Source organism: Eurosta solidaginis, chromosome 4 (assembly GCF_040869045.1).
Source record: "Eurosta solidaginis isolate ZX-2024a chromosome 4, ASM4086904v1, whole genome shotgun sequence".
Lineage (NCBI taxonomy): Eukaryota > Metazoa > Arthropoda > Insecta > Diptera > Tephritidae > Eurosta > Eurosta solidaginis.
The window spans coordinates 214,299,903-214,314,709 of NC_090322.1; the positions used below are offsets into that span (position 1 = coordinate 214,299,903).

The following is a 14,807-nucleotide window of genomic DNA, read 5'->3' on the forward strand; positions in this document are numbered from 1 at the left end:
GTGAGTTTTACAGCTCCGGCTCACGCTCAATTCTCACGGGAATGCTCTGGATCATTGAGAGGCTTGAGAAGCAGATGTCGTGAAATTTTCGCACACGTGAAATGTGATACGCAGATGTCGCTGTTATTTTTCATTTAACTCGTACGGAAAAAGGCTCAACAGCGACTTCTATTTTTGAAAAAGTAGGTTTATTAAAGGCAGCGTTGCCAGATTAAAAAGAAGTAATTAACAAATTATCTGGCTCAAAAATTGAACCAGATTTCTATCTGGATTTATCTGGCTCAAATCGTTGTTGTTGCATTTACATGCAAAATTATTTATCTGGCTCAGTATTTTGCCACTGGATGACGACAATTTATTAGCGATTGCTTCCGCATTGTACACCAAGTCTATATATGTATATTAACCTGGGTCGATTTGTGTGGACGAAAGTTAACCGATATCGTGCCATCGATTTTTCGATAGGATTTGGGCTCAGGAAAAAAAGTTCCACTACGCATACCAAAAAAAATAACTTCGAACCTGCGAAATTTAATTTTTTTACTTTTTGTCGACCTTGATTTTTAAGGCTTTTTTCATGATCTGCTAAAAAAAATTTTCATATGTATACCCTGTCCGACCCAAAAATGTCCGCTAAAGAATATATATATTTTTTTTTTCAAAAAACTGTTATCGCCCACGTTTTTAGAGAACATTTTTGGGTCGGAAAGGGTATACATACGAACATTTTTTTAGCAGGTCATGAAAAAAACCTTAAAAATCAAAGTCGAAAAAAAGTAAAAAAAAGGAAATTTCGCAGGCTCGAAATTATTTTTTTGTGTATGCGTACTGGAACTTTTTTTCCTGAGCCCAAATCCTATCTAATCCTATAAATCGATGGCGCGATATCGGTTAATAATTCGACCCAGACTAATGTATATACAAAAGTCGTTGGCTGAGTCGGGCAGACAGCAGCATCCATCATTTATTTTATTCATTTTGAAATATTAGCACATGCAGCTCGCACCCTTTCCATGACGGTTGAACTTTGTTGCTTTATTGGTGGTGTAGATCGATGTTGGTAGTAAAATTGGTTGGTGGTTGGGTTTTGATGTGGGCTCTTACAGCACAGTCTCCATTTCCGCTATTTCCGTTTTGTAAGACCTTAATGAATACAATTTATTATTAGCTTTTAAGAAAAAAATTAAAATTTGCATAGTTGCAGCAAAATGGAAATGTCTTAAGTTATATTACATGGGCGACTTCTACGGGTGGTCGAAGATAAATTATAAGAAGTCATAAAGAGGTTGTGTAGTGTGGAAGGGAGAGATACTATGAAGGACAAGCTATAAAGATGTTGTGTAACAGCTACCGATATGTCTTTAAAGAAATGGGTTTGTGGAATGCGGTACAAGTCAGAAGCGGGCTTGTTTTGAATGTTTTCATTTTGATAAAATCTAAAAACATTTTTTATGTTTTATTTTTATTAAAAATAAACTGTACCCCGTAACGGCATAAACTAATCGAGATAGATATAGACTTCTATATATCAAAATGATCTGGGCGAAAAAAGAAATTCATTTAGCCATGCCCGTCCGTCCGTCCGTAAACACGATAACTTGAATAAATTTTAAGGCATCTTAATGAAATTTGGTATGTAAGTTCCTGGGCACTCATCTCATTTAAAATGAACGAAATCGGACTATAACCACGCCCACTTTTTCGATATCGAAAATTTCGAAAAACCGTAAAAGTGCGATAATTCATTACCAAAGACGGATAAAGCGATGCAACTTACTTATGACCTTATGACGCAGAATAGAAAATTAGTAAAATTTTGGACGATGGGCGCGGCACTTTTAAAACCAGGTAATTTAAAAGTTTTGCAAGCTGTAATGTGGCAGTCGTTGAAGATATCAGGATGCAATTTGGCAGGAACTTTACTCCTACTACTGTATGTGTGCTAAGGAAAAACTAGCAAAATCGGATTACGAACACGCCCACTTTTAAAAACAATTTTTTTTAAAGTCAAATTTTAACAAAAAATTTAATATCTTTACAGTATATAAGTAAATTATGTCAACATTCAACTCCAGTAATGATATGGTGCAAAAAAATGCAAAAATAAAAGAAAATTTCAAAATGGGCGTGGCTCCGCCCTTTTTCATTTAATACTTTTAATGCCATAAGTCGAACAAAAATTTACCAATCCTTGTGAAATTTGATAGGAGCTTATATTCTGGGACAATAACTTATTTCTGTGAAAAAGGGCGAAATCGGTTGAAGCCACGCCCAGCTTTTATATACAGTCGACCGCCTGTCCTTCCGCTCGGCCGTTAACACGATAACTTGTGCAAAAATCGATATATCTTTACTAAACTTAGTTCAAGTACTAATCTGAACTCATTTTACCTTGGTATTAAAAATGGGCGAAACCCGACTATCTATGCCAACTTTTTCGATATTGAAAATTTCGAAAAAAGAAAAAAATGAATTCTATACCAAATACGAAAAAAGGGATGAAAGATGGTGATTGGATTGGTTTTTTAATGCAAAATATAACTAAAGAAAAAGCTTTGTAAAATGGGTGTGACACCTACCATATTAAGTAGAAGAAAATCAAAAAGTTCTGCATGGGCGAAATCAAAAGAATTTGGAATCATGGCATGAATACTGATCGTGGTATTACATATATAAATAAACTAGCGGTACCCGACTGATGATGTTCTGGGTCACCCTGTACACATTTTGGTCGATACCTCGAAAACGCCTTCACATATAAAACCAAGGGCCACTCCCTTTTAAAACCCTCATTAATACCTTTAATTTGATACCCATATCGTACAAACACATTATAGAGTCACCCCGGGTCCACCTTTATGACGATATCTCGAAAAGGCGTCTACCTATAGAAATAAGGCTCACTCCCTTTAAAATCTATATATTAATACGCTAACAAAATTTCCATACAATTAATTGACAGGCTGTTTAGCATACTTAGCATACGTAAAATCATATAAAAGTTATATGAATCGATTCGTATTGATCAGCCGCAGTGCATAGACCTATTTTTGTTAACAAATATTACTCTATTTGTTTATAATTAATAGAAAAAAGTTTTCTGTAAATTCGAAAATCTGTGCAACTATCGAAATTGCCATCTGTAAGACGGATTATGTTCACAAACCCCCCTGAGTACATAGCTACAAATTCTCAATTGTCGCATTGCTTGTTGCGCTATTTGTACACGCCAAACGGTGAGAGAACTACTGCTTCGCTCATTCTCTGTGGAAATAAAATATTTTGTCCCATTGTTGCCAATTACCTATATTGGTCTGGTCCAAAATTCTTAAAAAATTGTTCTAAAATAATTGTTTGCACACAAAAAAACTTTAAAGAGAAGTAATAACATAACCGGCCTGTTTTTTTGGACAAATTTTACTTACACGATTCTTTGTTTTTCATTTTAGGTGCTTTAAAAGAATGAAATCAGAAATAATGAGTCAACTTTTGTTCAAACTCACTAAATTTATTTATTTATAACAATTAATTGCAAATTTGACCCAAATGTTTTTTGCATTTCCGGATTTTATGCTCATTTTAGATATAGCAGGTCTTATAGTGAACAAAAAATAAATAAATTTGCTACAAAGATATTACATTAAAATTTGTATATTGTCTTTTATGCTAATTTATTTTTATATTTTTATTTTATTTTTTATTAAGGTATCCTCTATTCTATTCGAAATTTTCGAAAGCCCCAATTGCATACCTAACCGGTGGTGCGAAATAGGTTTAATTCCTTTAGCACATTTCTTCGTTCTTAACTAAAAATTCGTGTTTTTTTTAATTATGACACTATTGAAGTAAATGGGCGATATATGTAGTTTATATTGGTGATATAGGCTTACTTGGGAACTGAGCACCCAAAACTAACTTCGGTAGCGCGCCAACGGCGTATCTCCCGGGTGGTGTGGAAAAAGCAAATTTTCAATTCAATTTAAGTAACTTCACCACAATTCTATGTAAATTTCATTTGATTTTACATATTTGTTATATTTTTTTTTTAAGGAGCTCCATACCAAAACTTATAATTACATTTGAAATGTTTGTAGAAAATTTAAGAACATACAATCAAAGATTATAACGTCTTAGGTCAAATTCAAAATTTTAATGAGAACTTTAAGTAAGATAGATCAGTTTGCTATATTTCCACTCACTGCTCAACTATTAACGCACTATTGCACTACCCCAACACTGGATGCATAGAGTGAGTTGAAAAAAATACAAGTTGGTCGAATTTCGACCACGGGCGATACTAGTACTCTTTAATACCTTCCATTTGATACCCATGTCATACAAACACATTCCAGCGGTACCCTAGGTTCATTTTCCTACATGGGGATTTTCCCCTATTTGACAAAGGAAAGGAAAATCCTTCCAAAAAACTTCACCCTTGGTCTGCAATTTGGTCGAGATTTAGGCCGAGCTTCTCTTTTAATTTGCGTCGTGCCTCTGTTTTACACCGACTCCGTATGGCATCTGCAAGGCAGATGAGTTTTCACTGAGAAGCTTTTCACGGCCGAGTGGCGACTATGCTTAGAACAACTTTTTCTAACTGAAAAAACTGGTTTATAAATTTTTGATGTGGCTTTGCTGCTACTTAACCTCTCCAGCCGGTAAAATAAAAAAATTAATAGAAGGCGCTATATAGTACCTCCCAAGAGATTAAAGTAGAGCTTCTGTTTTAATTTGCGTCGTGCTTCAGTATTAAGCCGATTACGACTACGCTCAGAAAAACTTTTTTTAATTGAAAAAACTTGTTTCTAAATGTGATACTATTTTGCCAGTACTTGAGCCGGCATGGTAGTCGAAGCATGTTACCACACCATGGCAGCCGCAGGTAAAGGGACTTAAAATATTCCAGCGGTAGGTATGCCCCTCGTGAGTTAGGTTAAGTAGGTTAGTCGATAGGTGCTTAGTTAAGGAACAGCTGTCTTCGACGCTTTGATGTTGAATTAAATGGGGTCACACTGAAATGACAGTCATTGGTCGGGAAAAATCCAGAGTCGCTCCGGTACATAGAACCGACTGCCTTGGGAAGCGAAAAAAAGGAAAGTGGGAAGAATATAAATCTGCAACAGACAGCAGCTTTGCTGCCCTCCCTATCCCGACTGATGCCCGCCAAGGGGAGCGTGCCTTCCGTAAGGTCATTGAATCCGCCTCGGCACATTTCATTCCCGCCGGGAGAATTCCCGAAATCCGGCCCCACTTCCCGGCGGAGGCCGCGAGCTTAGCGAGGGAACGCGACCTTATAAGACAGCTCGATCCAGGCGACCCCCAAATAAGGGATATAAACCAACGCATCAGATTGCTTGTGGACGAACACAAGCGGGCGAAATGGGAAGAGCACCTAAGAGGTTGTAACCTCTCTACCGGTGTAGGTAAACTTTGGTCCACCGTAAAGTCCCTATCGAATCCGACTAAGCACAAAGACAAAGTTTCCATCGCCTTTGGCGATAAGGCGCTGTCGGATGCGAAAAAATGCGCGAGCGCTTTCTGCCGACAATATATAATGCATCCTACGGTCGACAAAGATAGACGGAGAGCCAATAGACACGCACATAAACACAAACTCAGCGCGTCACCAATTACCATCACCGCTAGAGAGGTTGAGGACGCCATTGGTCGCGCTAAACCATCCAAAGCAGTGGGCCCAGACGGCATAGCCATGCCGATGCTTAAAAACCTAGGGAAAGAGGGTTTCAAATATTTGGCACATGTCTTCAAACTGTCTCTTTCCACCTTTGTCATACCCGAGAAATGGAAAATGGCCAAGGTGGTCCCGCTACTAAAGCCTGGGAAACCAGCTAACGTAGGTGAGTCATATCGTCCGATATCTCTCCTATCGCCAGTGGCAAAGACGCTTGAAGCCATTTTGCTCCCTTATTTCCAAGCACATTTGCAGCTAGCCCCTCATCAGCATGGCTTCAGAAAACTCCATAGCACTACCTCCGCGCTAAATGTCATTAGCACCCAGATAAATTGCGGTTTGAATCAATATCCCCACCATAGAACAGTACACGTAGCGTTAGACCTATCAAAAGCTTTTGATACGGTCAACCATGGCTCGTTACTGCAAGACCTGGAAGGGTCCACCCTTCCCCCATGTCTTAAAAGGTGGACCGCAAATTATCTGGGTGGTCGGCAGGCATCGGTGCAATTCAGAAACGAAACATCAAAACAAAGGAGAATTAAACAAGGGGTGCCACAGGGTGGTGTCCTATCCCCGCTTTTGTTTAATTTCTACATATCTAAGCTACCTTCACCACCGGAAGGAGTCACAATCGTTTCCTACGCCGATGACTGCACAATAATGGCCACAGGCCCAGGCCCAAAGATCGATGAGCTATGCAATAAAATAAACGGCTATCTCCCTGATCTCTCCAGTTTTTTCACCTCGCGAAACCTGACATTGTCACCGACTAAATCTTCCGCGACCTTATTTACAACATGGACGCCCCAAATGTCGACCATATTGAACATCCACGTCGATGGCACTACGCTACCGACTGTCCTACACCCCAAAATCTTGGGTGTGACGTTTGATCAGGATCTACATTTTGGTGCGCACGCAACCGCAGTTGTTCCAAGAATTCAGAGCCGTAATAAAATCCTCAAATCCCTTGCTGGCAGTACCTGGGGAAAAGATAAAGAAACGCTCTTGACCACATACAAAGCAATTAGCCAGCCGATTACGTGCTAAGCGTCACCCATATGGTCGCCAAGCCTAAAAACCACCCACTGGAAGAAACTACAGGCCTGCCAAAATACTGCTCTCAGAATCGCCACGGGCTGTCTTCTTATGTCCCCAGAACACCATCTGCATAATGAGGCGAGAATACTCCCCATCAGGGAGAGAAATGAGATGCTGACCAAACAGTTTCTGTTGAATACCCAGAAACCTGGGCATCCCAACAGACATCTGATTGACGAACCAGCACCGCCTAGGGGCCTAAGGTGTCATCTCCGTAAGCATTTTGAGGAAATACGGCACCTGAGAACCCAGCCGTATGAAGCGGTAAAACACAAGCAGGTCCTTGGTGAACTCCATAGACAGGCGTCGGACCTTTATGTCGGGAATTGCCCGGTGAATCCAGTACTTGAAGAAAAATATCCAGAACTCGCAGAAGAGGAACGCATACTCCCCAGGGAAACGCGTGTCACTCTTGCTCAACTTCGTTCTGGATACTGTAACAGGTTAAACTCTTACCTATCCAGAATCAACCCCGACATACAAAATGTATGCCCTGCTTGCAATGTGTCCCCACATGACACCAACCATCTCTTTAATTGTAATGTGGAACCAACGCCTCTAACACCCCTTTCCTTATGGTCCACCCCTGTTGAAACGGCAAGTTTCCTTGGACTCCCGTTAGAGGATATTGATGACAATTTGTGATCGGTCGCGGCTATTAGGTGGGGCGAGCATTGCTACAACAACAACAACGCTTTGATGTTGGTCCGTTGCCTTACAACATACGCTCATGGTCAAAAAGTTTGGCGTGATTTACCTTCGAGAAGATATAGGCCTAAAAATTGGAGCGGCAGCCGATTACGGACGGCTTTAAGCCAACTACGGACTGGAGGCTGCTAGGCAGATGAGCTTCCACAGATTTTCCAATTGAAGTGTTTGAGAATCACTGCCAAAGAGCGACCCGCTTAGAAAAACTTGCCTCTAAATGAAAAACCCGCTTTTCTAAATTATTTTTGTTGCTTTGGCCTTGAATTGAATCAACAATCTTCGGCGTGTTAAGCGGAGTACACTACCACAAAACCACAATGTCTGTCAGTCAAAAAAGCTCTGTAGAAACAATACACTGTTAACAAGGATCAGGTTGAGCCTCTATAAAAAACCTTTTAAGTAGCGTATGAAGAAACATGGTGAGATAAACATATTATCGACCTATAATCGCATCTCAGGTGAGCGTGTATGTGGTTAATGGCAATTTAGGTTCATAGACCTATAGCAAAGGACCATTTTCATCCGAAATACGCCCCAAAAAATTCGGGTAGTCTCTTTAGCAATACAAGTAACTGAAAGAGTTTAGGAGCTCTATGATATATAGCCCTACATATTGCAAATTTAAATACTGGAAATAGCATTGCGGCTCGGTGGAGTTAATGAATGACTCAACAAGACTTTGAAATATTTGGTCAGGAGCCATTTAAATAAAACCTTTGTACTGATGGAAAATAGGCATGATATGCAGCTGAGACCCTGCACATCCTTATGGATGATCAGTTGCAGGAAATTCTCGAAAAGAAAGAACGAGAAAACAAGAAAGGTACTCGCATTTCACGGACAAAGTATTTGCATATGAAAAAATGCTAGCGTGGCACTGATTGTTACCCGCGATTGATATGCAAACAGTCCGAATCAAAAAACTATCAAGAAAGCAATACCGAAATGTATCCCAAAAATTATGTTAAAACAGTTCTTAAACGGTCACAAAACAGCCCGAACCAATCTCGAACTTTCCCGTAACGATCAAGAAAACAATTCCGAAATTGTCTTGAAATAGTTCTAATTTCCATATGAAAACCATCCCAAAACAAGTAAGGATGGCTAAGTTCGGGTTTAACCGAATATTACATACTCAGCTGAGAGCTATGGAGACAAAATAAGGGAAAATCACCATGTAGGAAAACGAGCCTAGGGTAACCCCGGAATGTGTTTGTATGACATTTGTATCAAATGGAAGGTATTAAAGAGTATTTTAAGAGGGAGTGGGCCATAGTTCTATAGATGGACGCCATTTAGGGATATCGCCATAAAGGTGGACCATGGCTAACTCTAGAATTTGTTTGTACGATATGGGTATCAGATGACAGGTGCTAATGAGTATTTTAAAAGGGCGTGGGCTTAGTTCTATAGGTGGACGCCTTTTCGAGATATCGCCATAAAGGTGGACCAAGGGTGACTCTAGAATTTGTTTGTACGATATGGGTATCAAAGGAAAGTTGTTAATGAGTATTTTAAAAGGGCGTGGGCCTTAGTTCTATAGTTGGACGCGTTTTCGAGAATCGCCATAAAGGTGGACCAGGGGTTACTCTAAAATTTGATTGTACGCTATGGGTATCAAATGAAAGGTGTTAATAAGTATTTTAAAACCGCGTGGGCCTTAGTTCTATGGGTGGAAACCTTTTCGAGATATCGCCATAAAGGTGGACCAGGGGTGACTCTAGAATGCGTTTGTACAATATGGGTATCAAACAAAAGGTGTTAATGAGTATTTTAAAAGGGAGTGGGCCTTAGTTCTATGGGTGGACGCCTTTTCGGGATATTGCCATAAAGGTGGACCAGGGGCGACTCTAGAATGGTTTGTACGATATGGGCATCAAATGAAAGGTGTTAATAAGTATTTTAAAAGCGCGTGGGCCTTAGTTCTATGGGTGGAAGCCTTTTCGAGATATCGCCATAAAGGTGGACCAGGGGTGACTCTAGAATTTTTTTGTACGGCATGGCTATCAAATGAAAGGTGTTAATGAGTATTTTAAAAGGGCGTGGGCCTTAGTTCTATGGGTGGACGTCTTTTCGAGATATCGCCATAAAGGTGGACCAGGGGTGACTCTAGAATTTGTTTGTACGGTATGGGTATCAAATGAAAGGTGGTAATGAGTATTTTAAAGGGGCGTGGACTTAGTTCTATAGGTGGACGCCTTTTCGAGATATCGCCACAAAGGTGGACCACGGATGACTCTAGAATTTGTTTGTACGATATGGGTATGAAATGAAAGGAGTTAATGAGTATTCTAAAAGGGCGTGGGCCCTAGTTCTATAGGCGGACGCCTTTTCGATATATCGCCATAAAGGTGGACCACGGGTGACTCTAGAATTTGTTTATACGATATGGGTATCAAATGGAAGGAGTTAATGAGTATTTTAAAAGGGAGTGGACCTTAGCTCTATATGTGAACGCCTTTTCGAGATATCGCCATAAAGGTGGACCAGGGGTGACTCTAGAATTGTTTGTACGACATGGCTATCAAATGAAAGGTGTTAATAAGTATTTTAAAGGCGCGTGGGCCTTAGTTCTATGGGTGGAAGCCTTTTCGAGATATCGCCATAAAGGTGGACCAGGGGTGACTCTAGAATTTCTTTGTACGATATGGGTATCAAAGGAAAGTTGTTAATGAGTATTTTAAAAGGGCGTGGGCCTTAGTTATATAGTTGGACGCGTTTTCGAGAATCGCCATAAAGGTGGACCAGGGGTTACTCTAAAATTTTATTGTACGCTATGGGTATCAAATTAAAGGTATTAATGAGGGTTTTAAAAGGGAGTGGACCTTAGTTGTATATGTGAAGGCGTTTTCGAGATATCGACCAAAATGTGGACCAGGGTGACCCAGAACGTCATCTTTCGGGTACCGCTAATTTATTTTTATATGTAATACCACGAACAGTATTCCTGCCAAGTTTCCAAGATCTTTTGATTTGGCCTGCAAAACTTTTTCATTTTCTTCTACTTAATATGTTAGGTGTCACACCCATTTTACCAAGTTTTTCTCTAAAGTTATATTTTGCGTCAATAACCCAATCCAATTACCATATTTCATCCCTTTTTTCGTATTTGGTATAGAATTATGGCATTTTTTTAATTTTTCGTAATTTTCGATATAGAAAAAGTGGGCGTGGTCATGGTCGGATTTCGACCATTATTTATACCAATACAAAGTGGGTTCAGGTAAGTGCGCGAACTGAATTTAGCAAAGATATATCGATTTTTGCTCAAGTTATCGTGTTAACGGTCGACCGGAAGGACAGACAGTCGACTGTGTATATAAACTGGGCGTGGCTTCAACCGATATCGCCCTTTTTTACAGAAAACAGTTATCGTCCTAGGATATAAGCCCCTACCAAATTTCACAAGGATAGGTAAATTTTTGTTCGACTTATGGCATTAAAAGTATCCTAGAAAAATTAAATGAAAAAGGGCGGAGCCACGCCCATTTTGAAATTTCCTTTTATTTTTTTATTTTGTTGCACCATATTATTACTGGAGTTGAATGTTGACATAATTTATTTATATATTGTAAATATATTAAATTTTTTTTTAAATTTGATAATTTTTTTTTAAAGTGGGAGTGGTCGTTCTCCGATTTTGCCAATTTTTATTAGGCGTACATATAGTAATAGGGGTAACGTTCCTGCCAAATTTCATCATGATATCTTCAACGACTGCCAAATTACAGCTTGCAAAACTTTTAAATTACCTTCTTTTAAAAGTGAGCGGTGCCACACCCATTGTCCAAAATTTTACTAATTTTCTATTCTGCGTCATAAGTTCAACTCACCTACCAAGTTTCATCGCTTTATCCGTCTTTGGTAATGAATTATCGCACTTTTTCCGCTTTTCGAAATTTTCGATATCGAAAAAGTGGACGTGGTTAGAGTCCGATATCGTTCATTTTAAATAGCGACCTGAGATGAGTGCCCAGGAAACTACATACCAAATTTTATCAAGATTGCTCAAAATTTACTCAAGTTATCGTGTTAACGGACAGACGGACGGACGGACGGACAATGGCTCAATCAAATTTTTTTTCGATACTGATGATTTTGATATATGGAAGTCTATATCTATCTCGATTCCTTTATATATGTACAACCAACCGTTATCCAATCAAAGTTAATATACTCTGTGAGCTATGGTCAACTGAGTATAATTACTCCGACTTGATTCGGTAACCTAACTTGATCTCGTAAAATATCCGAAACTATACCGAAAACAATGCCGAAACAAAACTGATCACGAATGCTGCAGATCTCATAGTCAGATGGCATCACATTCAACATATATGGATATGTGGACAACAGGATATTGAAGAAAGAACTAGAACAGCTGAGCTGGCTGAAAGGAGCAGAACCGCATGCAGCCTTCAAAAAACAATTATTTTAAGCTCTTGTGATGTAGTTGATTCTTTACAAGTGCGGGAAATCAATAATAATTTTGCTTTCCTATGATAAATAAATCAGGGATCACTGCTAACGGTACACACTGAACACTGTTCCAAAGTCCTTCACTTCTTCTACTGAGGAGAAGGAAAACGTGCAGAGTTAAATAGAATGCGGTGAGCTACTTGCGAAGTGGGAGTAGTAGTGAAAGCCAGTTGTGGTAAAATACAGCAAGGGATATAGACTGTTTGGAAACTCCGCCTAAGTATAGTGCTGCAAAATATGTTTTTCGGCTCAGCGCTTTCAACCTTACCTAACTTAACATTCCTTTCCTTTCCTCAAATTTCGTTTTATTTTCCTTTCCTTTCGTCTCCATTTAATTTTCTTTCCATAATGGTGACGACCAGATTGACCATCATAGAAAGAACGAGCAGTAACTATTCCTATGTAGCAAAGCTAACATCCCTTTGCTTATTTTATAAAGCGAAATTGTGTCTAAAAAGTCTAAGCTCAATGTGAACTAAGAACGTCTGTGAGTGTCATATGGTACAATGAAAGTCGTTAATGCTTTAATGAAAACACTTTGATTGATTAGGTCTTTTGATGCTCATTTAAACGGATGATATAAATACTGATGCTATTGATAAACTGGGTGGTCAGCGTGGTGTGATGGTAGCGTGCTCCGCCTACCACACCGAGGGTCCTGGGTTCACCTCCCGAGCAAAGTAACATCAAGAAATTTATAAAGACATACATTTTTAATTCGAAAAAAAATTTTCTAACAGGGGTCGCTCCTCGGAAGTAATTTAGCAACCACTTCAAGTGCATTTCTGTCATGAAAAGGTTCTAAGTGAAAATTCATCTGCATTGCACATGCCGTTCGGAGTCGGCATAAAACATGTAGGCCCCGTGGCACACCGACGCAAATCGGAAGAGAAGCTCGGCCTAAATCTCCTCGGAGGTTAGTGAAACCTGGTTTAGGCTTCTGTAGTACTTCTATGTGGCTTTGTGTATCAACGCTGTATCATGAGGAAATAAATATCTTCATCACTCTTAGATATGTCGGACGTCAATAAATTTGGCGTGTATGTATTATATAAGTACGTACATATGAGCATTAGATGAAATGTTATTAAATAACGAATTTTAATCACATCGTTATTGATTAATGTCAGGAGCAAGTATTTTTTCCAAAAAAAAAAAACAAATGCTTAGAAATTTGTTGATGTGTTGAGTTTCGTGCTTGTTATGAACTTCCAAAGTCAACACGCAGCGGGGCACTTTTTGTGAGTTTTTATCAGGAAATGCGATATTACCATGTAATTTATTTATTTATTTGAATTAGTCTACGAACATAACAAACATTCTTACAGATTATGAGAAAATTAAAATTTAAGCGACTTAATAGATTATATTAAATTCAAGGTATACGCAAAATATGATTTCGGGACCAAAAAATCAATATTAATAGAATTAGAGAACATATTGAATTCATTAACAGCCCTTGACAAAGGAGCACTCCGAAGATAGTTTGCCTTAAAGTTTTTGCAATAAAAAATATTTGAATATCGCAGTGTCCTTTGCGGGCCATTAAGATAAATGTGCTACAGTCAGCAGATCCTTGGATAGTGCCAAAAACAAAAGTTAGCGAGAGGAGAGACCTTCTTCTCTCTAAAGATTTAAGACTTATTAACAATAAGCGAGACCTGTCGGAAGGAACTGGGTCCGAGAAGCGAAGGCAAAGCAAAGCGTATTTAAGAAACACTTTTTGAAAACGCTCTATCTTGTCTATCCCAAATTGATGGAATGGACGCCAGATAAAAGCTGCATACTCCAGATGGGGACGCACAAAAGTGGTGTAAAGCAAATCTAAGGTATAGGCATTTGAGAAACCGGAACTATTTCCTATAAGAAAATCTATCATAGCATAAGACTTCGATACGATAAAATCAATGTGGCTGTTGAGGGAGGGCTTGGCTTCGAAAATAACACCAAGATCCCTAATTTCACTGGATATCTGCACAGTATGAGCTGACTAAGACCCTCTACACATCGTTGGTATGACCAATCTTAGACTATTGTTCGTGTGTCTGCTGCCCAGGGTATCAAAACTTTATAAAGCGTATTGAGTCAGTACAGAAGCAATTCATTATATTTGCACTACGTGATCTTAACTGGGATTCTAGTGTGCATTTGCCACCATATAGAAATAGGCTTCTCCTTATAAATCTGCCAACTTTAGAAAATCGAAGAACTTTACTCGGGGTAATGTTCATTCACAATCTCATTATGGGCGAGATTGACTCATCTGACCATGTTAGTAGACTAAATTTTGCTCTTCCTGGTAGAACGTCTAGGCACTTTGTGCCTTTTTATTTACCACTTTGCCGGCAAAATTTTGCCAAAAATAAACCACTGCGAAGCTGGTGTTTGCACTACAACAACTTGTATAACTGCATCAGTTTTGAATGTTCGTTTTCCGAGTTGCAAAATTCAATACTTTCACGTCTGGCCTGATATTTTGTACTTTCTTTCATATATATGGTTGAAATTAATTATTTTTAATTGTAACATTAATTTTCTATTTTATATATCTTAGTAGTCGACCGCATTGTGTCTGGGTCGACTTTAATCCAAATAAATTTAATTAAATTAAATACTGTAAGATGATGCTAAAAGGTTATTAGATTTTGAAAAAGAAACAAGAAAACATTACCTGATATTAAGCGAAAGGTGCGACTTAAGGCACCACAATTAAAAACTATTAAGGTATAATTGAATTTTAACCATGTCCGTTAAATTAGTAACTCTCGAAAATATCCTCAAATCATCGGCATATAGCAAAAAGTAATAGAGCTTAAAGCATGAG

The 14,807-nt window shown here is 38.8% G+C and overlaps 1 protein-coding gene across 7 annotated transcripts in view; it reads right to left on the minus strand.

Annotated features, from left to right (window-relative positions):
* Nucleotides 1–876: 876 nt before the first annotated feature.
* The window catches only part of Nmdar2 (NMDA receptor 2), a 446,956-nt gene continuing 433,025 nt past the window's right edge, over nucleotides 877–14,807 (minus strand). For all 7 annotated transcript variants that reach the window (XM_067784747.1, XM_067784740.1, XM_067784746.1 and 4 more), the window contains one exon: nucleotides 877–1,143. In XM_067784747.1, coding sequence (XP_067640848.1) covers nucleotides 1,101–1,143 — 43 coding nt within the window. In that variant the 3' untranslated portion in view covers nucleotides 877–1,100. The remainder of the gene's footprint in view (nucleotides 1,144–14,807) is intronic.